This window comes from Eptesicus fuscus, chromosome 23 (genome assembly GCF_027574615.1).
Source record: "Eptesicus fuscus isolate TK198812 chromosome 23, DD_ASM_mEF_20220401, whole genome shotgun sequence".
Lineage (NCBI taxonomy): Eukaryota > Metazoa > Chordata > Mammalia > Chiroptera > Vespertilionidae > Eptesicus > Eptesicus fuscus.
Window position 1 is genome coordinate 21,823,035 of NC_072495.1, and position 26,456 is coordinate 21,849,490.

The 26,456-nt window shown below is 44.9% G+C and overlaps 1 protein-coding gene and 1 long non-coding RNA gene across 2 annotated transcripts; one reads left to right on the forward strand and one right to left on the reverse strand.

Annotated features, from left to right (window-relative positions):
* The first annotated feature begins 981 nt into the window (after positions 1-981).
* SART3 (spliceosome associated factor 3, U4/U6 recycling protein) lies at positions 982-26,171 on the forward strand. The gene is made up of 19 exons (XM_008142501.3): positions 982-1,377; positions 5,105-5,231; positions 5,507-5,611; positions 8,675-8,859; positions 9,542-9,593; positions 10,807-10,931; positions 14,322-14,477; positions 15,157-15,295; positions 15,739-15,846; positions 16,516-16,593; positions 16,720-16,778; positions 17,980-18,089; positions 19,069-19,181; positions 19,969-20,045; positions 20,630-20,795; positions 22,372-22,823; positions 23,259-23,411; positions 24,232-24,422; positions 24,759-26,171. The coding sequence occupies exons 1-19, from the start codon at positions 1,060-1,062 to the stop codon at positions 24,934-24,936; spliced, it is 2,892 nt and encodes a 963-aa protein (XP_008140723.2). The 5' UTR covers positions 982-1,059; the 3' UTR covers positions 24,937-26,171.
* Positions 22,718-24,236, reverse strand: LOC129148140 (uncharacterized). The gene is made up of 3 exons (XR_008555322.1): positions 24,159-24,236; positions 23,394-23,517; positions 22,718-22,789 (listed from the first exon to the last, which is right to left on the reverse strand). It is a non-coding gene; the product is annotated as an uncharacterized LOC129148140 (long non-coding RNA).
* Positions 26,172-26,456: the final 285 nt, after the last annotated feature.

A 26,456-nucleotide genomic window follows, 5' to 3' on the forward strand; every position in this document is an offset into this window, starting at 1 on the left:
AGAGAGTTAGATGCACTTGGGATTCAGACTCAGACAAACTGAGTTAGAATCCCGGCTTTGCTCCTTCCTGGTTGTGTGGGGTAAATGACATTAGCTCTCTAAGCCTCGATGTTTTGTAACATGTAATTCAAGGTCAGTTTTTTCATTCCTGGGCAAATACTTACTATGAGTCAAGGCGCTATACGAGGCTTTGGGCATCTAACGGAAAGGAAACCAGACCTGCCTCATTAAACGTACTGGTGAAGGAAAAAAGGCAATAAGTAAACACACCAAATACTCCCCTACCTCAAATTGGGAAGCTTAATTAAGAAGGAAACAAACATCCTATCCTGATTTTTTAAAAATGCATATGTCTATGTTATCTATTTCTGTATAAACAACAGTAAACTCAACTTATATATGACAATATCTGGCAATTGAGAGTTTCTAATTAAATGCCTAGTAATGTAATTTATTAATGTTGGTGTGCAGAATGAGATCTTATAAAACGAAAAAACTCTCGCGTGTCTTTAACGCCTACTAAGCATCAGGCATTACATGAAGGGGGAAGAATCTTTTTGGGAAATGTGTTTTTCTCATGAATGGTGCATTCGATTCCTGAGGACCTGGGGTTTCCTCTGCCCGCGTTTGAGGGTCAGTTGGTGGGGAAACTTGAACCACGCGCCAGGTCACACCAGGCAGTAAGGTGTTTACTCCCAGAATCATTTTGACCTTCTCAAGATGGCGCCAAACCCTTAACTACAGTCATCACGCTCACTCCCGGACTTCCTCTGATGGTCCTACTTCCTGTCCAAGGACCCCGTTCTGTCCGAAGTTGAGACGGAACACATGCCGTGTTAGGGAGGTTGTTTTTTTTCCTCAAGAGAACTTTCATAAGTGTATAAAAATAATATGATTTTCTTGTATTTAGAGATTTTCCCAAATGTCACCTGAAGCTCACATTTTCCTTTCAGGCGGCAAGACAACGAGGTTTTTGGTCAGGCGCGCGCCGCGGACAGCCTCTCCCTCAGGGGGTCCTAGGCGGCCCAGGGAAAACCCGGGAGTCGCTGGAAGCGCAAGATGGCGACGGCGGCCGCGGCATCGGCTGCTGAACCGGAGACCGATCCCAAGGCGGGGCCCGAGGCTGAGGGCGAGGAGGACGAGGTGAAGGCGGACAGGACTAGGAGGAAGGTGTTAACGCGCGCTGTGGCCACCGCGACCTACAAGACCATGGGGCCAGCGTGCGACCAGCACCAGGAGGAAGGCGTGAGTGAGAGCGATGGAGATGAGGAGTTCGCCATGGCCTCCTCGGCCGAGAGCTCCCCCGGCGAGGACGAGTGGGAGTACGACGAAGAGGAGGAGAAGAACCAGCTGGAGATTGAGCGGTTGGAGGAGCAGGTGCGCCCGGGGGTGGGCAGCGGGGTCCCCCTCTCCCCCAGGTTCCCAGGCCTGACCCTCCTCCCGGGCCCGGAGCGGTAATAAAGCCGCCGGGGCAGCAAACCCGCTATTCACCACCGCAGCTCCCAGCGTTTGGGGCGCTTGCCTGGGGCTGTGCAGGCGTTATCCCATTGCATCCTCACAACGACCCAGGGAGGCGGACGTGTGTCCCCCCGTTTTACCGAGGAAACGGAGGCTCTGAGTGGAGGGAATTCTCTGGCTCAAGGTTACACTTCCTGCAAGTGGGGAGTCAGGTCTTGCACTTGGAACCGACTCCACACCTCCCACTCCTAACCACACCGGGAAGCTATTTCCCTGTAGGAACGGCGATGAAGGATGATGTGGTAGGAAATGCGATATTGACCTTGAGGACGATCATAGAAATGGAAAGGTAGGGATTTCAGCGTCTGGAGGCTAAGGCCCCCAGCTGTAGGAGGTCCCCAGCTGTGTGTGCTTGACCGGGTTTCTTCGTGTCTTTGAGCCTCAGCTTCCTCGTCTGTAAATTGGGCGCAACACTTCCGTGTCGTGTAATTGCGATTGCAGCAATGACAGTCAGTTGTCCGGCACCTCGTGATCTCTATCTACTCTGTTAACTCCGGTGTAATCGAGCGTCCCAGCAGGAGATTTAAATTAGAATAATTTGTGGAAAGGTTAATAAAGGGACTGCCGTGTTTTGTGAAGGATGGGCAGGGAAATCGGGAGGGACGGTTAGAATCCCAGGGCTAGTCACAGCAGGACCAGTGTCCATCTTCAGGCCTGAAGAGGGGAGGGGCGGGACACCGGTTTTTTGAAAGGTGGTGTGGATAGGGCGTGTGAGAGGAGCCAAGGCCTTTGGTCAAGGGGTGCAGCCTGGTTTCCAGTCAGGGGCCGGGTAGGAGGAGGAATACCCTGCCTACCTCTCTGCCTGGCATCTGCTGGTGCCTGCTGCTGGGCACACCCAGCTGGAAGAGAGAACCAGAGACCCATCTATGGGGTCCACGAAGGGGGTATGAGGGGGGGGCGTGAATTTGAGCACATTCTTTCTCACGTGCAAGTTATTTCAGTCTCAGAGCCTACGGTGTCCCAGTTGGTAAAACGAGGGTCGTTGTAGTGTCCCCCCCTCCCCACACGCAGGGCTATTGTGGACCTTAAGTGACACAGTGTGTGTAAAACTGCTGGCAGAGTTTGACACATAGTAGGTGCCATCCAAGGCCTGCTCCTTTCTCCTTTCCCTGCCTTTCCCACGCGTAGCATGTGTCCTTTCACAGGCCTGTTATTGCTCCACCCCCCACTCCAGGTCCAGGGTGTGCCGTTAGGGAGTTAGGAAATCAGTTAGCTCACTCTGTGCATTGGCTAAGCCGCCTCCTTGTGGAGAGCATCCTTTGTTGTTAATGAAGTTCTGAGACCGGAATAGACCAGCGTGTGTACTCACTTGTCAGTGCTGAGTGAGCTCTGTGAAAATACCTTTTCTAAATGCATCTCAGCATGCATTTCATGTACAGACTTTCAGAGCACCTCCTATATATGCTGTCGTCATTGTTTGGGCCTAGAAATCAGACATTTAGACCCAAAATCACCTTAGAGGCAGTTCCTCTACTTCGTGTCTTTTATACCTTTTTCTTCTGAATTACACATGGTGCTCATGTGAGGGATATTTGCACAGGCATTCCTCACACTAACCGGTAAGGGCTCTCCCACCCTCTCCATGCTCAGAAAACATTCAAACCCAGGTAGCTGTGAGTTGGTGAGGGACAGAGAGAGCCTAGAATGTTCTTTAGTGAGGAAAGCACATCTTTCACAAACGTAACTTTTTAAATTCTTGTTACTTGTGTGCCACACTTGACAGTCAGTTTTGACCCGTCAGAGTCGTGACAGCCACTCGAGAACCAGAGGTTCGCTCCAGCTCCTTCCTGGTGCAGGTGAGGACACTGAGAACCAGGGGAGACAGAGCGTTCGTGTCCTGGCCTAGTCCAGCCCCTTTCGAACCATCACACAATCATGGGATGGGCTCAGCTTGTCAAGCTTTATAATCACGTGTAAGAGAACCTTACTCCAAGTCTTTGAAGGTTTTTGAAAGAATTAGGTCATATTCTTATCTGTTATTATTCTTCTTTATCTTTTATGTGAATTGATACATACAAGCACAGTTCACATCTGTAAATGATACAGTGTGGTAATCAATGAGCACACTTACCCCATCACTCGTCTGCGGGTTAGACCTGCATGGGTACTGCTGCATGTGTCTGTGGGCGATTCCCCCTCCCAGTCTGCCTTTCCCTCTCTCCCTTGCCCCCTCCTAAAACCCAGGTAACTACGTTCTTGAATCTTGGGCGTTTCCTTCTTTTGGAAAACATACAGTTTTATCACTCAGGTATGCATCCTTAAGCAGTGTGTTGTCCACTTTTGTTTGTTTTTGAGCTTTTAAAAAAGTACGTCATGTTATACATAATCTTCTGGGACTGCTCTCCACCCAGCAGAGGGTTTCTAACGTTCATCCACGTTACTTGTCATTGCAGTTTATTCATTTTGACAACTGTTTGATCAGTTCTAGCATTTGGATTGCTATTGTAGTCCCCCCCCTCAACCCCCCATTACAAACAGGCTACAACAAAACATTGTTTCTGTTGAACTGTGCTACTGTTGAACATGTATAAGAGTTTCTCTGCATTGGTGTTTTTCAAATTTTTTTTTTGCATTTATTTTTTTGCATCGGTGTTTTTCAAACTGGGGTCATGGCCATGGGTCATGAAATCAGTTTATTTGACTTTCCCGGTATTTATGTTTTACCACTGAGTGAGGTGTGGAAATTTGCCTTCCATTTATGCTCTTTTGCCATCCCTGCTTTTTAAGTATCATTGTTTTGGGTTTCAGATAGTCTTAAAATGTTTGCTATTACATACAATTTAGAAAACACATAAGGAGAAGGGTAACTTATACTTACCCACTTTTCTGCTCTTTCTTGTTCTTTCTCCTTGATGCCAAAATTTCTTTAATCATTTTCTTCCTGTTTGAAGAACTTCCTTTAGCTATTCTTTAAGAGTGTAAGTCAGATAGTAACACATTCTTATAGTTTCTTTTGTCTCGGATGTATGATAGCTTTTTAAGCACTTATTTTAATTTATTGTTTTAATTTTTAGTTTGAAAAGTTTCAGGTATAGAAATAGATCTTCATGTGCTTATTATTCAGCTTCAACAGATATCAATCTGTTGTCATTCTTATTTCTACCAATAGGGATCTTTTTATTTTTTATTTGGTAGAAAAGAGCTATTACCTGTGTACCTGACATATGCTAAAGCACGTTACTAAATTATGTTTAGAATCCTCACAACCTTATGGGTCAGAAAACAGTGATTTCCCCATTTAAAGGTAAGGAAATGGAGGCTTAGGAAACTTAATAATGTGCCTAAGGCCACACTGTTATTTGTTTCATTAGAATGTTTCCTGTATTTCAGAGAGAACCAAGTGTGTGCTGACGGGAATTGTGACGGACTTGAGGGAACTTTATGGTTGTTATAAAAAGCCTCTTGTATTGATCTTTTTTCTTCCTTTTCCTGAGGATAAAGGTTTCATTTCTGTTTCAGAGGCTCTCCCAGGTAGCACATTTATTTTGTTTGTGACAGACGTGTGCATTGTCACCAATGGTAAAAAAAGCTAAGTTATTTTGATGATGGCATTTTAAATTTCAACTGCTCTTTCTTTTCCTTTTAGCTGTCTATCAACGTCTATGACTACAACTGCCACGTGGACCTGATCCGGCTGCTGCGGCTGGAAGGGGAGCTCACCAAAGTGAGGGTGGCCCGCCAGAAGATGAGTGAGATCTTCCCTTTGACAGAAGGTAACACCTCACCAGCCAGGCTGCTTTTATGGACACCGAATTGGCAAACCATGAAGTGCCCAGCAATGTAGAATATTATGATTTTAGTGATTTGATCTTATCTGGGGCCATAAACTTCTGTGCTTCGTGCAGGCTTTAAGAATTGAGTTTTTGTGACCTGGCCAGGTTGTGTAAGATGATGAAACGCTTGCCTGCTGATGACTCGCAGTGCATTGCTGCTTTCAGACCGCCCTCTGGGGAGGGAGGTGGTAACACAGGAGGCTGTTGTCTTGTAGAGCTCTGGCTGGAGTGGCTGCACGACGAGATCAGCATGGCCGTGGACAGCCTGGACAGAGAGCACGTGTACGACCTCTTTGAGAGAGCCGTGAAGGATTACATATGTAAGTTCTCGGGGCGTTTTCCAGGGCGCCCGGCAGTGTCACCTGCAGCAGTCTCTGCTGTGTGGATCGTGTTGTGAGATGCTGCTGCTCAGAAGACAGCATTCGTCTAGCAATTAGGAAGATTGAGTTCAGCTATTATTATTGTTGTCTAGGGTTTTCAGTTGAAGATACTTGGTTTTAAGACATAGGCATACCTCACTGTATTTCTTGCACTTAGCTTTATTGCATCTCACAGATGCTATTTTTTTTTTGTTACAAATTGAAAGTTTGTGGCAAACCTATGTTGAACAAGTGTATTAGCACCATTTTCACCAACAGTCTCAGATGAGAGTTAGCATTTTTTAACAATAAAGTTTTAAAAAATTAAGGTATGTACATATTTTTAAGACATACTGCTATTGCACACTTAATAGACTGTAGTATAGTGAAAACATAACTTTTATATGCACTGGGAAACCAAACAATTTGTGTGACTGGCTTTATTTCAATACTTGCTTCGTTGTGGGGGGCCTAGAACCGAACCTGCAATATGTGAGGTCTGCCTGTACAAGTAGAAGAAATATTTAAGTAAGTGGATGAATATACTCACACCCAGCATTTATCTGGCAGGAAGAATTTAGTTCCAGATGACTGAAGGTCACCTTTTACACATTGAATAGGTTTTTAGAAGTTTTGAACAGAATTTTTATTTTTCATATTAAAAACCTTAAAATTTCATATTTTGAAATAATTCTGTATTTATAGAAAATTGCCAAAGTAGCACAGAGAAGTCCTATGTACTTATTTCGTCCAGTTTTCCCCAATGTCTTATAACAGTAGTACAAAATCAAAACCAGGAAGTTGACCTTGGTGCAGTATGTGTGTGTGGTTCTGTAGATTTTATCCGTGTAGCTTCCGGTAGCCACCACTGCATTCGAGGTACAGACCCTCCCCCACCACAGAGCTCCCTGGTCTGGTGCTGACCGTTCAGCAGTGCAAGTGAGTGTGGATGCCTGACTTCCCCTTAAGTCCCTTTACCCTCCCTGTTGATGGTTAATTCTCTAAATATTGTCTCTACAGACATTGGGGAGCACATCAGTGCTGTGGACAAAATGCTTTAAAAAGCATTAAAAATACCCCCCCCCTCCCAGCTCCTTTAATTAAGCCCTTCTTCCCCATCTGATTTTCCTCAGTCTCCACTCTGGGCATTTCCCCTCGAGAGCAGTGTCAGCACTTAGTAGGTAGACTGCCCGGAGGGGGAGGATTTTTGTGTACCTTTACCAGCCAAGAAGAATATAAACTTTTTTACTTTTTATAATTCAAATAATGAAAATAATAGGTGTTTGGTGAATATAAAATTATACTGAATGTGCCTTTAAAAGGTATCGTGTGTCTTGGCTCAGATGGTGCCGGCCCTGTGGCCTCTTAGAATCTCTGCGTTCCAAGTACATGATGTTCCCTTGTTTTCTGCACGTCTCAGAGTCATTAACGGCACCAGCTCGCTCTCTAAAGGATCTTTTGTCCTTCCCCAGACCGCCCGTGATGGTTTCCCGTCCCTTAGGGTTTGCAGTCCTCCCTGCCGACAGGTCTCCGCTGTCACTTAGTGCTGATGACAGCGTGCCTGCCCTTCCACCAGCTGCTCCGGGGCTGCTGTGGGTCCGGGACTAGCTAACCACGCTCCTTAGAGGGTGTCTCATAAGTAGTTTTGAATGGGAGCCCAAGGGGTCCTTGTGTTATTTTCGGGAGCTTCAGTGTGTGCAAATTGTCACTTGTTTTGAATGATCAGAAGCCACTTTGCCTGCTTTTTATTTATTTATTTTTCTATTCTTCGCATTTTAGTTTTTAACTATGTTTTTTCATATTTGAAGATGCCAGGATGGCCTTCCTTATTTCTCAGCATGTACTCAGTAGTGATTTCTGGGGGTGGTCCATGCTCCTGTAGTCGGAGATGGCTCGGCCCTTTGGGTCCTCAGAGGTTTTGAAAACCAGGCTGGGTCTTGGAGGAGCCTTGTGCGGAGCTTCATGCCTGTTGGGGAACTTGGGATCCAGTGACACCTTCCTTTGTCTCTCAGAGTCATTGTGGGCTCTGTACGCTTGGGCTTTCTGAGTTAAAATGCTGTTTATAATATTTGTCCCTGTCTAGATTATTTAAGTGTTGAGAGGGGCCATGATGTAATCTGTTGAAAATTACCTTCTCTGAGAGGAGGAACCGTTTCACAGACCATCTGTAAACTTGACCTCCCCTCACTCAGGCCTTCACCTCCAAGAGCTAGCTCATTTCCGTTTTTATTTTGCAGCCCATCTGGCAGCTCTTCATGGGTGCATGACACAGAGTGGCTAACGCTTTGGCTAAGTTCTTGAAATAAACCTACTTCAGGAAAAAGCAAGCCTCAGGAAAACATAGTCATCCTCAAATTGGCTTCTGTATCTTTCTGGTATTTTTATTTTACAAAGTTAGTGAATAGAAAATATTTTCAGGTCTTTGAAAAGTATAGGCAGACCATGTACAGTAAGAATTGATGCATTCATAAAGATCTTTAATTCATTGGTCTGGTCTTAAAGTTGTTGTATATAAAAATTTAAAAAGAGTGAAAGGAACAAAGCAACCAAGCCTTTTTTTGTCGTCATTGTTAAAAATCATTAAAAATAGAGATTTTAAAATAGATTTCTATTAACAGTATTGCTGCTTTTAATTTTTTTCTTTCACTTTGAAAAACTCTAGGTTTTGAAATCTTTCTGAAGATTGACTCAGATTCTTAACTATTTTCATTGAAATCTATCACTGAGTTCCTTCAGTTTTAATAAATAAGCTTTGTGATCATGGTCTTTTTACATATTACCACGTGGCATATAATGTTTATTCAGCAACATCTCAACGAATATACCTGCTAGGAACATTGTTTAGGTATACTTTCTTTTTAACCTGCAGCATTAGAATAGGTGAATTGGGATGCTTGTTGATGATGCTGTTACCTTTTTGCATGAATGAGTACTATTTTGGTGGGCACATTTCTTTTGTTATGCCTCATTTTTGGTATTTGGGTATTTCATGTTGTGAACTAATAGAACTCTTCTCATTTTTAGGTCCAAACATTTGGCTAGAGTATGGCCAGTACTCAGTCGGTGGGATTGGTCAGAAAGGTGGCCTTGACAAAGTCCGCTCTGTGTTTGAAAGGGCGCTCTCGTCTGTCGGTTTACATATGACCAAAGGACTGGCCCTCTGGGAGGCTTACCGGGAGTTCGAAAATGCGATTGTGGAAGCTGCCCGGGTGAGTTCCCCGTCTCCGTGGCCTGTGCTGGCCTTTGAATAGTCGGGCTGTCCCTGTAAGTGCTCTTGGAGGGACAGAGTTAATAAAATGGTCTTTGCCAATTTGGCAGATAAGAATGATTTCTTTACTATAAAGCTCCTGACCCTACAATTTGTTCTTGATACTTAAAAATACTATTTTAGTTACTGGTTCCAGAATAAAATACAGAAATAACCATGTCACAACCTCTTACCCACCCCCTTACCCCAAAAATGTCCAGTAATAACTGTGAGAGATTTGACGCCATCAGAAATGCAGTTTTTAGACTACAACTTCCAGAGTCTTACCGTCCCTCTCCACTGTGTGTGTGTGGGTGCACACAGTTACTGATACGTAGTGAAGCCCTGTAATGGTTAGGTCGTTATTGTTAAAGTAGCCCCGGTTCATTCTTGAATTACGTCCCTGTTGAAAAATCGGCAGTGCTGCCTTCATGTTTACCGAGGCATTACCTCGTGTGTGAGAGGTCATACTTTTTTTTTTTTTTTTTTAGTTTGAACTAAAAATGTGTTGAAATAATTTTTTTTAAATGAAATAATTTTGAGGTAGAAAGGACCAAAGTTTGTCATTTACTACAAATTTACTTCTTTAGCCCATGGCTGGCTTCCTTTCCCCTTTTGACCGGGAACAAACCTTTGATTCACAGCTGGAGAAAGTGCACAGTCTCTTCCGGCGACAGTTGGCAATCCCACTCTACGGTAAGACAAGAGCCAGCCCTTCGTGGTTTTTAAAATGCTTTGGGGTATGTCATGTGATTAGGCCTTTCCCAGCATCCCAGGAGGCAAATGTGGCTGGTGTCCTTATTCTCACTGGACAGTGTCACTATGGACGAGTCCCTTGGTAAAATATATCTTGAATTATTAATGCTCAATTTAGTTATGAGGATCAGAGGCAGGAAGTCCCAGTCGTTTGGACATTGTTGGAGAGGCCGAGAGGGGGGTCTCTGAAAGGAATAGGGAAACTGACTCCCTGCGTTTTCTGGGGAAGCTGGATTGAGCAGAGTTCCATTTGGAGCATTTTCTCTTGAGTACCCTCTCCCACGAGCTGGGGAGTTCACGTGGGCCGGGATCATCCCTCGGTGGGGTGATCTGGTTCCGGAGCACCATGGATCGCAAATATTCATACCTGAATTTCCTGGGGTTTGGTAAGGATTCTCCTTTTTGGGGGAATGTATTTTGGCAAGCCAAGCCTTTGAGGTTCTGGAGCTGGAGCAGGAGCAGCGCGGGGAGGATTTTTCCGAGCACGGGAAGAGTTTGGCGCTGCCATCTTGTTTGTTCCCTGGACCTGGTGTTCTGTGCACCCTCAGAACCTCTGGATAACCACTTGAGCCAGGAAGTTATTTCTCATTTTACTTCACAGCTTATTTGGATTTCATTTAACAAATTATAAAGTGTCTCTCCAGTTGAATCTTTGGGTGTCATGCAGAAAAGGCTAGAGTGGAACTGGCTTATAGATTTCATCTCATCCCAGTGTGAGGCAGCATAGCATAGTGAGTAGCGCATGAACTTGAACCAGACTGCCTGGGTTCAAACCCTCGCTCTGCCATTTCCTGTGGACAGTGCAAAATGGGGAACACAGTAGAACCCACCTCATAGACTTGTGAGGATCAGACGAGTTAATGGCTATGATACTTAGAACCTAGGAAGTGCCAGGTAAGTGTTGTTCAAGCTTTGCTATTAGTTTCATTAATTCTGATTGATTAATTGGTAGGACTGCCTGGGATAGTATTTTGAGACAGAGTCTAAGGCCAAATGTGAGCTCAGCAGAAGAGCTCAGGATTTGGTCAGTAAGAGCTGCTATGGCCACAGATGTGGGAGGGGTTAGTGGCATTTGACTCTCAAGGTTTAGTCTATGTTTGGATTCTTAAGATCCAATTACAAGACCCAAGGGGCTGAATCCGTTTTTCAATAGATATGGAGGCAACATTTGCAGAGTATGAAGAGTGGTCGGAAGACCCAGTACCAGAGTCGGTAATTCAGAGCTACCACAAAGCACTACAGCAGCTGGAGAAATACAAACCTTATGAGGAAGCACTGGTAAGTGTTGGCTGCTTTTACAGTAAACTTCTCTCTGTAAGCTTTTCCCTGATCGGTAGTTGCAAGTAAAACAGTTTCTTTAAAACATGTTTTATTGTGAAATATATAGAGTGTATAAATGCATATCACAGTTTACATACTAATAATAAAGTGAACGTCCATGTACCTACCACCCAGGTTAAGAAATAGAACATTGCCAGTACCTTAGAAGTCTCCTATGTGCCCCTGTCCGATTGCCTCCTCTTCCCTCTCCCGAGGTAATCACTTTCCTGACTTTTGTGATACTCATTCCCTTGCTTTTCTTTATAGTTTTACAACCTGTGAACGTATCCTTAATTAATATATTGTTTAAAGTTTGTTTCTTGTATATAGTGGAGTCATGCTGTATATTTTTTTATTCAACCTGATTTGGGGTTTTACTCATTGATAAGTATAGTGACAGCCCATTTGTTTTGCTATAAAGTTATCTGTATGTAAACAATCTATCCATATTCTTGGTTGGGTTATTTCCAGTGTCTGCTAGCAGCCACGGCGTTGCTTTGACATTGCACGTATCTCTTGGACACGGGGAAGAGTTTCTCTAAGTGTGCACCTAGGAATGGGACTGTTCGCCAGGTTACCAGTGTACACTCCTCCAGCAGGACCTGAGATGTCTCCTTGCTTTTGTTATCTTGAACATTGACATACTTAAATTTAGCCAATCTGTTGAGTCTGAAACTGGTGTTCTAATTTGCATTTCCCTGATGACTAATGGGGTTGAGCATCTTTTCACATCTATGGGCCATTCAGATTTTCTTTTTTGTGAAGTGCCTCTGTGGTGAAAAGTGTCTTTGACACATTTTCCTTTTGGTTTATCTTTTTTCCTTCTTTCTAATTGATTTGTGGGGGTCCTGGAACTTAAATCTTCCTTTCGATTGTAGCTATTGCAGAATCTGCCCCCTCTCCCCCACGTTTGTGGTTATCTTCTTACTTTAAAAAATGGCATCTTTTCATGACCAGTCTTAATGTTAATGTACATGGATTTATCATTCTCTTCCTTATTGTTTGTGCTTTTGTTATGCTTAAGAAATCACTCTATACTCTGAAGTCATTAATGTACTTAGCTCTATTTTTTTCTGGAAGTTTATAATTTAGTGTTTTATTTTTAGGTCTCCATTTGGAGTTGATTTTTGTGTGTGGTATGAAGCAGGGTCCAGTTTCATTTTTCCATATGGAGAACCAGTTGTTTCCGCACTCATTCTGTTAATTCACTCTCCCCTCACCCATGTGCCGCCCCACATCTCTCATAGATTAGCTGTCCATTTATGTGGGGGTCTATTTCTGGCCTCTCTGTGCCATCCCACTGGTTTATATTATATCTTTTTAAAGATTTTATTTTCTAGTTGCTCCTGGTATATAAAATGTAATGTGTTTTTATATTAATTTTTTTACCTAACTTGCTAAATTATTACTAATATTAATAATTTATGCCCTGGCGGGTAGCTCAATTGGTTAGGGTGTCATCCTGATATACCAAGGTTGTGGGTTCGATCCTCTGGTCAGGGCACATACAAGAATCAACCAGTGAATGCATAAGTAAGTAGAACAACAAATCCATGTTTCTCTCCATCCCTCCCTCCCTTCCTCACTCTCTAAAAATTAGTAAATAAAATTAAAAATAATTGATGGATTTTTTTGGATTTTTTGTGTTGACTAGTAGTGATTTTTTATACAGTATTATTTGTAAGTGGCATTTTTTTCTCTTTCTTGGTCTGAGAATACTTTTAACTTCATTTACCGGTCCTCAGACTTAGTCTTTTGTGATCTTTTATTTCTTGCCTTTTTGTTTGATCTACAGGCATCGTTAATTTTGCATCGCACAGTCTAGTTTGTTTACATTTACTACATGCATGTGTCCTGCTTTCTTTCCTCTTCCTTCCTGCGTCCTGGATTTTTCATCTGGAATCACTTTTCTGTTGCCTGAAGTCTATCCTTGAGACTCTCCCACACTGGACATATGCTTGTAACAGATTTTCTCGGTTTTTGTTTGTTTGTAGAAGTTAAACTTTGTTGCTCTCCTTGAAAGTTAATTTCTCAGGATATAGAATTCTAGACTGACAGTTGTGTTCTCTCAGCAATTAAATATATCTGTCTGTCTTTTGGCTTCTGTTGTTGAGAAGTCAGCTGTCTGTCTAACTCTTGCTTCTTTGAAGGTAACCGTTATTTTTTTTCTCTGGTTGGTTTTAATATCTCACTGGTTTGTGTGATGTCCTACAATTTCATTATTGTAGGTCCAGGTGTGAATATCATTGTATTTATCCTGCTTGTGGTTTGTTGGGCTTCTTGGCTTTGATTTTGGTCTCTCTCATGGCCTAAAGAATACAGATATTGAGAGCCAGGCTACCTCCAGTTTGAATTTTAGCTCGGCCATTTAGTAGCTCTGATTTTGGGCTTGTACTTAGCCTCCTTGTGTTTCATTTGCATTGAGTAAAATGGGGATAGTAATGATACCTGCCTCATAGGATTGTTGTGAAGATCAAAAATATATCTAGGCCAGCAAAAGCTTACCCTTCACTTAACCACCTTCACTTAGATCTTGTCCTTAGTATTTCTTTACCAGTTTGTTGATGATTTTCAGGATGCTTTTTATATTTAGTCCAGCAGTTTTAGTTTTCAATGGCACAATGTGTCTGGGTCACTAGTTTGTCATTATTACTAGGAACTGCAGCTCTAAGACAGCTTCTTTCTATGTTTAGAACATGTGTGCTCTCTCGCTGGTCTGCATGTGCTTCCTCTCTCTTTTACATGTAAATGATTTGTATGTAATTTATTTCAGAAAGCCTCATTAATGACAGCCTCAGCCAGTTCAGTTTTGTTTTCACTATCAGCAGAGTGTGGCTGAAAAGAAAACAAACAAGTCAAGTAAGAGGGTTTTGTTCAAAAAGATTTTTGATCGGGTCAGTGAACATTCAGCGTAGCCTCTTCCATCTTCTGCGTGTACCTGTGCTTGGCAGGAGCTGATATTTGGAATGAGAAACCTGAACTAGCACAAGGCCCCGGGGTACTCCAGTGTGGTTGCTTTCTGTCCTCCACTCAGTAGGCCATGACAGTAACTTCTGTTTTGGAAGGATGGCTTGCATTGGTCATTGGCAAGAGTGTTTCTCTTTCATTCCGTTCCTCATTTAAATTCCCTGTAGTCCAGGGATGGATTTAGAAAAGGGTTTGAGGAGCTTTTGTAGCTAATGCAGTGACGGGGCACTTTTGTGGACCCTGATGTGCAGAGGTTCTGCGAGGGGATTGGTGGTGGTTCCTGGAGTAGCCAGTCTCACCAGATTGAATGTGGAGACGTGTTGTGCTTCCTGACAGTGTCAAGCAGCTCGTTTCATCTCCTTTGCCTTCTCCTTTGTCCAGTTGGAGGCAGAGGCTCCCCGGCTGGCCGAATATCAAGCATACATCGATTTTGAGATGAAAATCGGCGATCCTGCTCGCATTCAGTTGATCTTTGAGCGTGCCCTGGTTGAGAACTGCCTGGTTCCAGACTTATGGATCCGTTACAGTCAGTACCTAGTAAGATAACTATTCCGGTTTCATTTCACTTGTACCAATTTGGGGTCTATCTAAAGAAAACCAGTAAGAGTGCTCGGAGTTAGTTGTATGCTGCTCATCTCTGCTGGTCCTCATTTTTCCTTCAGCCTCCTTCTTTGTCAGCTCACTAGGGAAGTCCTCCTAGTGTTTTAGGATTACATAGTCTCACTATTGAAGACTTTATCACAGATTAAATTTTTAAAAAAAATTTTAACCTTTTATTATGGAAAAATGCAATCACATAAATGTAGACAGATTAGTAAACTGCAACCTTATGTACCCATCGCCAGCTTCAACAATGACCTAATGGCATTAATGTAGTTTCACTGTATCCTTACCTACTTTTCCCATTCCGTGTTATTTTATATTAAATCCAGAAATCACATTTCCTTGGCAAATACTTCACTATGTATGTGTAACAGATTTGAATCAGGATCCAAACGAGATCCATACATTATGGTTGGACATTTAATCTGTAGATTGCCCTCTCCACCTCTCTTCTCTTTCACTCCCTTTGTGATTTCTTTGTTGAAGAAATCAGTCACAAGAGACATTTCTAAGGAAATTGCTTTTGTCATTTGGTGGTTCTGGAAATGTCTCGTGGATGGTGAACTTTTAACGGTAAATTTTTATCTCCTAACCCTGGAATTCTTTGTCCTAGGACCGGCAGCTGAAAGTAAAGGACTTGGTTTTATCTGTACACAGTCGCGCTGTTAGAAACTGCCCCTGGACAGTTGCCCTGTGGAGTCGGTACCTCTTGGCCATGGAAAGACATGGAGTTGACCATCAAGTGATTTCTGGTGCGAATGTTTCTATTGGAAGCCTTCAAAGCTTTTTGTCCCAAGTCAGAAGCTAGAGGAAGTCATTGAATCAGCATTCCCCAGGGTGTTCCTTTGGGAGAGTGGGTAGTAGTGACAAAAAGGGCTCTTAAGTGGGAGGTAAACTGGTTGTACTTTTGACTCCTTAGAGCTTTTTAACATGCTAATGTTTATTGTGATCTCCCTGGAGTCTTTTCTCCAAACGTACTTGACCTGGAACTCATACTGCCTTTTCTAGAACACAGCGTGTGCCTTGCTGCAGTAACTCTCCTTTGGAACATTTCTTTCTAGCACATTGCATCTTATTATGATGTTGAATCATATAGTATTTTATAGTCAGTAAAGGTTTTTATAATAATCTTGATAACTTTATATTAGTTTCTTTTTTAATTGACCACAAACCCTCTCTTTTTCTTCACCTCCAGTGACCTTCGAGAAAGCTTTGAGTGCTGGCTTCATTCAGGCCACTGACTATGTGGAGATTTGGCAAGCATACCTTGACTACCTGAGGAGAAGGGTTGATTTCAAACAAGGTATTTAAGTTCATGTGCTTTATATCAGAACTGTTTTTTCTTAACATATCTTTTAGTGAGAGGTTCTAGTTGCCCACATACATTGTGATTGGGCAAATGTTATAGACCAGCCATTGGTAACCACCCCCCCCCCCCAAAGTTTTAGTGGTTTAAGTCTTTAACAAGTCATGCTGTGGATTGTAAAGGAAGGGAGTAATGGTCCTTATGTTTTATGCTGGCTCCTGCTAGCTTCTTCTGTCTCATTTTGTATTTTCCTCTTCTCTCCCTTCTATATGTCCAAAATAGTTCTCTAAGTAAGACTGCTGTGTTTCTAGTAAATCTTTAAGCCTCTGCAGGTCTCCCTTTTCTTTCCCCTTTCCCCTCAAAAAGAATAGCAGCCAGAACCCCCATCTAACTTGTTCTTGCACGTGACCTTCAGCCATTCTGCTGGCTGGGGGAGACCGCACACGGCACCCTGTACTCGTACTTACTGTTGTCACTATACTGCGCGTGCTGTGCTCTGCTCCAGTGTCTCTTGCCCACTTGTGATGAGGGCGGGGGTTGGCAATTTCACTTCTGTGTCCCCAGCATGATGCCAGGTGCATAAACAGGCCCTTGGGAGTTTCAGTGTGCGATAAAAAGAAAGATGTGGTATGTGGTTTCATTAAGCCAGACCTCTTTTGCTTCTAGACTCCAGTAAAGAGCTAGAAGAGTTGCGGTCCGCCTTCACTCGTGCTTTGGAGTATCTGAAACAGGAGGTGGAAGAACGTAAGTGTGGCCCCGACCCCCTGCTTTGTCCAGTTGCATTTCTTGCTCTGGGTTGAGGTGCCTTTTCAGGCAAAGGCTCTTGGTCTCTAAATTACTTTCTAATTTTGATTAATTCTGTTTTTAAAGGTTTCAATGAGAGTGGGGATCCAAGTTGCATGATCATGCAGAACTGGGCCAGGATCGAGGTAAATGTTTTTTGACAAATCCGTCGGTTTCATCTACCTTTGAAGGGCCTTTGTCTACTAGTGTGGCTGAAGTTGAGTCAGAATCCCAGCTGATGGTCTAGGCCAGTGGTCGGCAAACTCATTAGTCAACAGAGCCAACAGTACAACGATTGAAATTTCTTTGGAGAGCCAAATTTTTTAAACTTCTTCTAACGCCACTTCTTCAAAATAGACTCGCCCAGGCCATGGTATTTTGTGGAAGAGCCACACTCAAGGGGCCAAAGAGCTGCATGTGGCTCGCGAGCCACAGTTTGCCGACCACGGGTCTAGGCTATTTAGGGACCTGTGCTATTTACCCAGCTTCGTGCACATTTGTTTATATCTTAGTGAAAATATTAGCTCCCAGGAAGAAGGTGTGCAGCAAAGTCTGAACGCCAGGCGTTCACTCATGTACTTCTCTCCCTTGCCCAGTGTCTCATTCATGAGAGTGTATCAGGTGGGTACTGTTTGCCCAGGCACTTGACTGGGTGCTGGGAAAATGAGGTAGACATGGTTCCCTGCACTGGTAAGATTTAATCTACTGTGGAAGACAGGCGATTTGACAAATAATCACAGGGTATCATGAGTTGACTGGTATTACTGGACCAAGGACCCCAAGTGGAGGAGGACATGGGACCTGCCCTTGATCATCAGCTCATAGAATTGTAAAATTCCAGTATTTTATTCTCTGAGGGAGTCAGGCCAAAGAAACACTCACCGGGTAGTTTCTGGGTGGGTGTTTGTGTTGTCATTTTCAAGATGAGGCAACTGAGGTTCAGAGAGATTAAGCAACTTGCCCAAGTCACTTAGTAAGTGGGGAGCTGGCATTTTCTTCTAGATCAGACTTTCTTTCTCTACACTGCCTCTCAGATTAAACCCATATAGTTATGTTTGATAAAAATAAAAAACAAGTAACTAGTCCGTACTGTTGTAGTGCCCACAGGCTCCCACTCTGTTCTCAGCAAGAGGCCTAGGCAGACACAGGCTGGTCACTGCAGAAAGGCTGACGTGGTTGGCCTGGGCCTGTTACCATGGAGGGCAGCCTGGGGAATGCCAGGAACTTACGTCAGTGATAGTTAGGGGATGGCTTTTCAGGCTTATCTGTCTGAAGTCTGTTTTGAAAGGGGTGTTGGTGTCATAAGGTTCAGGTGCTTTCCTAACTGGGCCTTGTAATGCATCTTAGGCTCGACTGTGTAATAATATGCAGAAAGCTCGGGAGCTCTGGGATAGCATCATGACCAAAGGAAACGCCAAGTATGCCAACATGTGGCTTGAGTATTACAGCCTGGAAAGGTAATGAACTGGGTGGGGTGGCGGTGCGTTGTCAGGAGTAACTTGTATTCAGTCCTGGCTGATCTTGGCTGACCTCGGCTGGCTTGGGCTTGCTCTTTGCAGTGGGCCACCACCTGCCTTCATCTCTCTCTCTCTCTAGTGGACCGGGCTAGAGAACCTAGCATAGTATTTTGTGTCTGTGCTATTACAGCTAGGTGTTTCTTTTAAATTTTGGTGGGTTTTTTTTTGGTTGGTTGGTTTTGATTTTTGGACATAAATATTTTATTTGACTTTTTGGGGAACTATTTATTTTTATTATATTTGCTTTGTATAAAAAGTGTAAAATACTAAAAAGCACAGAAGAAAAAAAACTCCAAATTATTTACAATTATGAACCCAGTCGTAATCACCATTAATTGTTAGGGTATCTTCTTCGAGACTTTTCTGTTTAAAAAAGGAAAATGCAATTGTAGTGCACCTGTTACAAAGCTCTAAATAACTTTACATAAATAAGGTATGCCCAGTAATATTGATAACATGGGGAAGACAAAGAATATGACCAGCTTTGTTCTTCAGTAGATCTTGAACATAGAAGTGAAAGTTTCCTATATTTCCACCCCCAGAGATGACACTGTGAAAGCTTGTTGAATTTTCCTTCAGGTCAGAGGTTCTCAAACTTTGGTTTCAGAACCCATTGGCACTCTTAAAATTTGAGGAGCCTCCCCCCCCCCAAGCTTTTGTTTCTGTGAGTTATCTAGGACTCTAATATTTACATATTAGAAAGTGAAAATGGTGTTCCATGGAAAAACTAGATTAGATTGCACCCCGGACACCAACAGTGTTTTCTTTGCTACAACATTGTACTTGGTGGAGGAGCCCTCTATGTGGAGGGGGCTGGAGCCAGAGCTGCGGGTCCTGTGGCTCTGCCTGTGAGAAGCTGCCCCTCCCTCGTGTGCCTTCTGCTTCTGTCCTGGTGGCAGCCTGTTTGCTTTCTGCCCAGGGCACACGGCGACACCCAGCACTGCAGGAAGGCTCTGCACCGGGCCGTCCAGTGCACCAGTGACTACCCAGAGCACGTCTGTGAAGTGCTGCTCACCATGGAGAGGACAGAAGGTGGGACCCTCGGCTCTGCTTCTGGCTCGGAGTCTGTAAGGACAGACTGTGTACGGCTGCCCCTTGAGTGGCACTCTGTGACTTGACTGTCACGTGGTGCTCCCCATGAGATCGAATCCTCTGAGATCTCCAGATCCAAGGAGGACCCTGCGTCGTATAGTTCTAGCATGGGTTTTCAGAATTCTTTGTAGAGGGCCCGTCCTGTGCATCGTAGTGTCTTTAGCAGCATTCCTGGCCTCCCTACCCTCAGTCGTGACAATAAAAAATGACTCCAGATGATCCCTGGGGTCAGGATCACTCCAGTTGAGACCCTCTGCTCCAGCACGTCATGCACGCCAAAGGAGCACAGGCGCAAACGAGTGATGTGTGCATCACCTGCGAAGTTTGGAGCCTGTTTCCAGGAAGAAAATAGAGAATTTGTCCCTGGCAGTGGTCTGGAGTTTGGGTGGGAATCCCTCAGAACTTGAAATGAAACATCCAAACAGCATTTATCATTTGAGATGCTCAACTGTCTTAATGTAAATGTCTTACACCTTTTGCATTGGAATGTTTTCATAATCTTTGCCAGGGAGCACCCGTAATCATATTCTGGTTTTCAAGTCTCTTCTGAAAGAGAAGGGACGTTTTAATCACACCTTGGAAGGACTATTGGAATTCTAAAACTTTCAGTGAAATCACCTTAAAATGGGGAGCTGACTCTCGAAGGGGAGAGCTCTCCTGAGGGTGGGGAAATTAAGAAAAGCTTCCCAAACCCCCAAACTGAAAGTTTGCTTCTTTTTCTATCAAGGTACTTTAGAAGATTGGGATATAGCTGTTCAGAAAACCGAAACTCGATTAGCCCGTGTGAATGAGCAGAGAATTAAGGTAAGGAGGTGTTTATAGGAAGCCTTGGGACCCTCTGATCGCTGTTTTGACTGTGTTTGCGATGAATATTTTCTGTCAAAACCTTTGAGGTCTTTCTAAAACATGTCTTTTGCTTAGAAAGTATTTATTCTGACATATTTGAATCAATATTTAAATCAGTCTTTTATTATTTTTTAGAACAGCTTTAAACTTTAGCACGAGCAATAGTACTATTTTATGTAGTAGGGGAATTTTGTCCCTAAAATTTACTAGAATAAAGGAAAAAATAATTAACAAGAGCCTCACTTAGCCTAGTGATTGGAATATGAACACCCCAAGTTAATTAGGACCCCAGTTTCTTAGATGATTTTCTTTCTCGTGGTGAATAAGTACGGGGCTGTTGTGAGACATACTGTGGGTTTGAGAGAGGGATCCCGAGAGGCCGGAAAAGCCCTGGCAGGGAAAGGTGTGAGCCCATTTTCCATGATCGCGTCCTGTCACTTGGGTAACGAATTCCCACTCCCTGGCCCCGTTGGTCCATTCTCATCACAAGTCGGTAGAGTCATTGCTGCGTCCAGTGATGCACCATATGCCCCATTTTCCAGGCTGCAGAGAAGGAAGCCACCCTTGCCCAGCAAGAGGAGGAGAAGGCTGAGCACCGGAAGAAAGCCCGGGCTGAGAAGAAAGCGCAGAAAAAGAAAAAAACCAGAGGCGCAGACAAGCGCAAAGCAGATGAGGATGACGAGAAAGAGTGGGGCGACGACGAAGAAGGTAAAGCTTTTCATAAACACTGTTTTGGAACATCTCAACCTTCCAGAGAGTTGCAAAAAAACAGTACAAAGAACTTTTTTTTTCTTGAACCATTTGAGAACAGGTGCTGGCAAGACACCCTATCACCCTTCCTGTCTCTGCCTACCTCTGTGCCAGGTACTGCCCTGCAAGGGACCTGTGCTCCACTCCCTACACTGTGCTGTTGCCTCCACTGCCCTCCTCTGTGGTGTCATCCTCACTACTCGGGCCTCCGTACCCCAAGCTGTTCCTGTCCCATGTTGACATCCCCTTCTTCCCGCCCAGGGTGCAGTGTCCCGTACCATTGCCTAGTCCCACCTGCACAGACACCTGCCTTCTTGCCCTCACCTATGGTTTTGAGTCGGTAGAGTTTTCAACCAGTGTTTCTGTCAGCCATGCAACTTCAGGAATGAGCAAGTGTGGGTCAGATTTATTTCAGCAAAGTCAGTCAAGGTAAAGAATTGTCTCTAGACATGAAGGAACTCTGTACATTTTCCTGGTACAAAGTTGTCAGCCAGAGGGAAATGGGAATGGAGCCACCTTTTGGGGCCTTCAGAAATGACCACGGCAGCTCATTGCCCCTCAGAGCTCCTGGTCTAGCAGGATAAGGCAAACGTGCCACGTGACTGGTGGTGGTGTGTAATCGGGACTGTGGCAGGTGAGATGTGAATTATGGTGGAAGTCAAGGCATGAGTGGATCAGCTCCTACAAGAGAGTTCATGAGAGTGATGTGTGCACCTTGGCATCGGGGGAGGAGTGAGTGACTGTTGAGAGGGAAAGAAGGGAAGCCAGAGCCGTTGTCAGCACGAGGCACAAAACAGCCTGGCATTCTCTCTGAGCAGCAGATGACTGGGTGTGTGCCCGGTGCATGCATGGGTGGTGAGGCTGCAGCAGCAGGCAGGCCAGCTGGCTGGGCCCCACTCAGGGATGCTCTTGAATACAGTGTGCAGGGTTAGACTTCATCAGGAAGCAGTGGGAACTTGGTGGAAGGGTCTGGAAGTGGGGGTCCAACGACAAATGGGTTTCAGGGTTGTGCCTCTGAAGAAAGCGGGGAGATGGGTTGGAGTAGAATGTTCAACTCTCTGAAGGACACGACAATAGTGGACGTAGTTAGGAACTGTAAACCCTTCGTAGAGCTTTCCAAAGTGTGGCCACGTGGAGCACACACTCAGAATCACCTAAGTGCTTGTTTAAACGCAGGTCCCCAAGCCTTGTCCTTGCTGACCTGAGCCTTACAGGAGAGGGGCCTTGGATTGCCAGCTGTACTTTTCAGACCCCGTGACTTTTAGAGAACTAAGTGTACAGAGAGGACTTACTGTTTCTACTTGAGTGAGCCCCCTCATCCGAATGTCATCAGAGTCAGAAAGTGGTGGGACAAGCCTGTGGGCCAAGAAAGACTTGGCAGGTGTGGTGCTTGCAGGTCAGCAGGGAGGAGCGGGTGTTGGTCACGTGCCGCTGCTGCAGCCTGGCCGTGTGCAGTGGGCAGAGCACGTACGGGGACCGGCTCAGTGAAGGCAGGAAAGGTCATTGTTGCGGCTTTTCTCCCGACAACCTGTAGAGCGGCCTCCCAAGCGCAGAAAGCTGGAGAACAGCGTTCCTGCAGCTGCAGAGGCACCAGACCTGGAAGCGGAAACGGGACTCTTTGGGAAAAGCGCATCTGCAGACGGCACCCCCCCCTCAAAGCAGGAGAGGGCCGCCGCCCAGAAGAGGGACGTGCCCAAGGTGCCCCACGACAGCAGCAAGGACAGCGTCACCGTCTTCGTCAGCAACCTGCCCTACAGCATGGAGGAGCCGGACGTGAAGCTGCGGCCGCTCTTCGAGGCCTGTGGGCAAGTGGCCGAGGTCCGCCCCATCTTCAGCAACCGGGGCGATTTCCGAGGCTACTGCTACGTGGAGTTCAAGGAGGAGAAGTCGGCCCTGCAGGCGCTGGAGCTGGACCGGAAGAATGTAGGCGGGAGGCCAATGTTTGTTTCCCCCTGTGTGGATAAGAGCAAAAATCCTGACTTCAAGGTATGTTTGTGGGGGAAAAGGAATGACTTTCATGCAGGGCTGCTAGAGACTGACCAAACATTGGTTTTGGTGCAGCAACTAATATTGCAAACATACATGGAATAGCTATACTCTGTTCTGAGCTGGTTAATTAAGGTCTGATTCATGGCTTGTCACTTGGAGCTTGCATTAGCTGATACATAATCATAAAACGAGGAATCGTAATAATGGCGATGGTCCATCGAGTGCATAGGAGTGACAAGGGACTGTGCTAAATGTTTTATGTATCACTTTAGGGGATCCCCACCCAAACGCTGAGAAGAGCTCCTTTCATTGTTGCCATTCTATAGAGGAGGGAAGTGGTGACAAGCCCAGTTAGCAATTCCTAGCACCCAGGTCAGCTCTGGTCTGCCTGGCCGGGCCTCTAATTGTTGGTTTCCCTGCCTTCCTTCCTAGGTGTTCAGGTACAGCACTGCCCTGGAGAAACACAAGCTGTTTATCTCGGGCCTCCCCTTTTCCTGCACTAGAGAGGAACTCGAAGAGATCTGTAAGGCTCATGGCACCGTGAAGGACATCAGGCTGGTTACCAACCGGGCTGGCAAACCAAAGGTCAGTGTCGGAGTGGACGGTCCGCACACAGCCCTCCAGGCTCCGGTGAAGCCAGTTCTGCGTCTGTGCAGAGATCACTGGGGTCTAGGGTGGGTTCCTAGTTTGTCTGCTGAGAAACAAATGACAGGTGAAGGATAGGTACATTAGGCTCTGCTTGCATTTGGAGTCGGATTAATTGCATCTAATTGCACTAAAAATACAAGGCATTAAAAAAAACTAGCATGAATTCACAGGGGAGCACAGTGCGGAGTCCAGACTGTGGGGCCTTGGGGTGAGGGGTTGCCCTCTGCAGTCTCCTTCCTGCCCGGACTCGGCCTCCAGCCATTTCCTCAGCTCCCTCCACCTCCTTCTGGTCTCTTGTTAAATCCTCTTTGCACCCCATTTCGAGTAGTGGACCCATGTTGTTTAACATGAGTTTGTATTACCTTTCTTCTCTGCCCCCCTCCCCTTATCCAGGTTAATCAAGAGTTAAAGTATGAAATAAGGAGGGCACAAAGGCACAGACATTAGGGCACACGTGGGCTGCTCCCCTGTCCAGGCCACCTCAGCCGATAGGATAGCTGGATTTACACTGGTCCGTCGGTCTTTTTCTTTCTTTTGCTGGAGCACCTACAAGAGGTACTGACCTTACAAAGGTTACAGTCCGTTACAGAAGTGAAGAGGAAAGCGTAGGGCAGGGAATAAACCTGTAGACAAAGGATGGCAGTGGTGGGGGAGGTCACCTGTTGATGGGGTGCCTGTCCTGACCTGACTCCCCAACCTCAGGGAGGAAGTTGCGTCCTGGCTCCGCAGCACCTGACCCGGCTCTGGCCTCTTTCAGGGCCTGGCCTACGTGGAATATGAAAATGAATCCCAGGCGTCACAGGCTGTCATGAAGATGGATGGCATGACTATCAAAGAGAATGTCATCAAAGTGGCCATCAGCAACCCCCCTCAGAGGAAAGTTCCAGAGAAGCCAGAAGCAAGGAAAGGACCAGGTGGCCCCACTGTACCCCGACAGATATATGGAGCGTAAGTATGTGCATGCTAGCCAGTGCAGACTCTGTCCCGTCATACCACGGGGGATTGGTTTCCTCTTAGCACAGCACGTTAGGACAGCCAGCCAGGGTCTGCTGTCCACTGTAGTCCCCGGAGCAGGGTGTCCAGAGCATGTCCCCACAGCACAACCCTTCCTGGTGTTTGCCAATTACACTTGTGATGTCTTTAAGGTCACATTTTCTCAGTCTGAGTATTTTAAAGTCCTCTTTGCTAGTTGCATCCATGTGTTTAAACAAAGCCCGACAGCCAGATGCTGGCCAGGGGTCACAAATTACTCTGAAAGGGTACATTCAGTGTTTGCTCTTCCAGGCGGGGGAAGGGAAGGACCCAGCTTTCTCTGCTGCCTCGCGCCCTGCACCGCCCGAGCACTACCGGAGCTCAGGCCGAGAACGGCCCTGCCTTGAAGCCAGCGGCCACCACCTCAGAGGCCACCGAGGCTCCCAAGATGTCCAATGCTGATTTTGCCAAGTTGCTTCTGAGAAAGTGAACAGGACTCAGAGAAGGGAGATGCCTTACTTCATGCCGGCCGGGAGGACCACCGTCACCCAGCTGTACCCGGGTACGGAAGGGCCCAAGGCAGCGCGGTCTCCCCTGGTGTAGACAAAGGGATCGGTGTCGGAGCAGAGAGGCTTTCAGTGTTCCCTCACATTGAGGGTGACAGGAGGAAAACAGTCACTCCAGGGGCTGGGCACCAGGTATAGTTCCTAAGGTATTTTTTGTCTTTAAGAGAAACAGGAGTGAAACTTGGACACACCCTTTTGAGACACACTTGTCCAAATGTTTCAGCCAACTCAGGCCCCTTCTTGTAAGACACTTCTCTTACACTCTGCATAGTCCATATGCCAGTCACTCTTTTAATTTTTAAAAGACAAAACGGCAAATGCCAGTAATTTACCAGAATGGCCTATTTTAGTAAAGGGGTGAGGGGGGATAGGGCAAGTCACCTAAAAAACATTTGATGGATTTTTGTTTTAGGGGCTGTGCGTTTTATATTATGTATTTGTAAGTGACACGTCAACTCATTATGTTTCCTCAAAGCAAAATATGTGACATTTGTTTTATATAGGAATTCTGTGTGCCACCTGCTGTGGACCATTTTCTTTGCCTAGTAAATAGTGGACTGTGTTGTTGTTTGTCTAAATATTGAGTTTCAGCCCTTAGGTTTTGTTTAAATACCATGTCAGTGCAAACTCCAATTTTTCTCATTTAGCTTTGTTTATTAAACCGAAGTTCTCTTAAGAACCTCTTGCAGAATGGTACTCCGCTGTGCATTCAAATATGGGTGTGTTTTGAAATTCATGTACCTGGCTTTACCTAACAGACGTGTAAGTAGAACTTTTAAATCAAAGTGACTATGGGATTTGACTTACAAATCTTTTCAGCTGTGATGTGTCTTCAGCTTTAAACTTCATAAAGAAGAGGGCTGAAGTCCTGACACAATCCCTCCTGCATCCTTCTGACAAATGGGACCATCTCTTGAAAAAGACAACAAAGTAGTCTCAGGCATTTATTTAATACAATAAAATACTTTATTAGAGTCAGTTATTTGTTAAAATAATATCCTTCACATAAAGCTAAAGTGCCAATTTCTATAGTAAAAGCAAGCACTTCCATCAGGCTTCCTTGGTGAGCTTATAAAATCAAGACGATAGATTTAAGGTTAATACCTTAGGGCAGTGGTCGGCAAACTGCGGCTCTTTGGCCCCTTGAGTGTGGCTCTTCCACAAAATACCACGGCCTGGGCGAGTCTATTTTGAATAAGTGGCGTTAGAAGTTTAAGTTAAAAAATTTGGCTCTCAAAAGAAATTTCAATCGTCGTACTGTTGATATTTGGCTCTGTTGACTAATGAGTTTGCCGACCACTGCCTTAGGGCAGCATACAAGTATGAAAATATTTTTATAAAGGTCTGAGTAACTATCACTTGGGGCCATTTCATACATCTTTATACTTATTTTCCAGAAAACCATTCTGAATGTGCTTGTTCCAACAATTAAATAACTATAAAC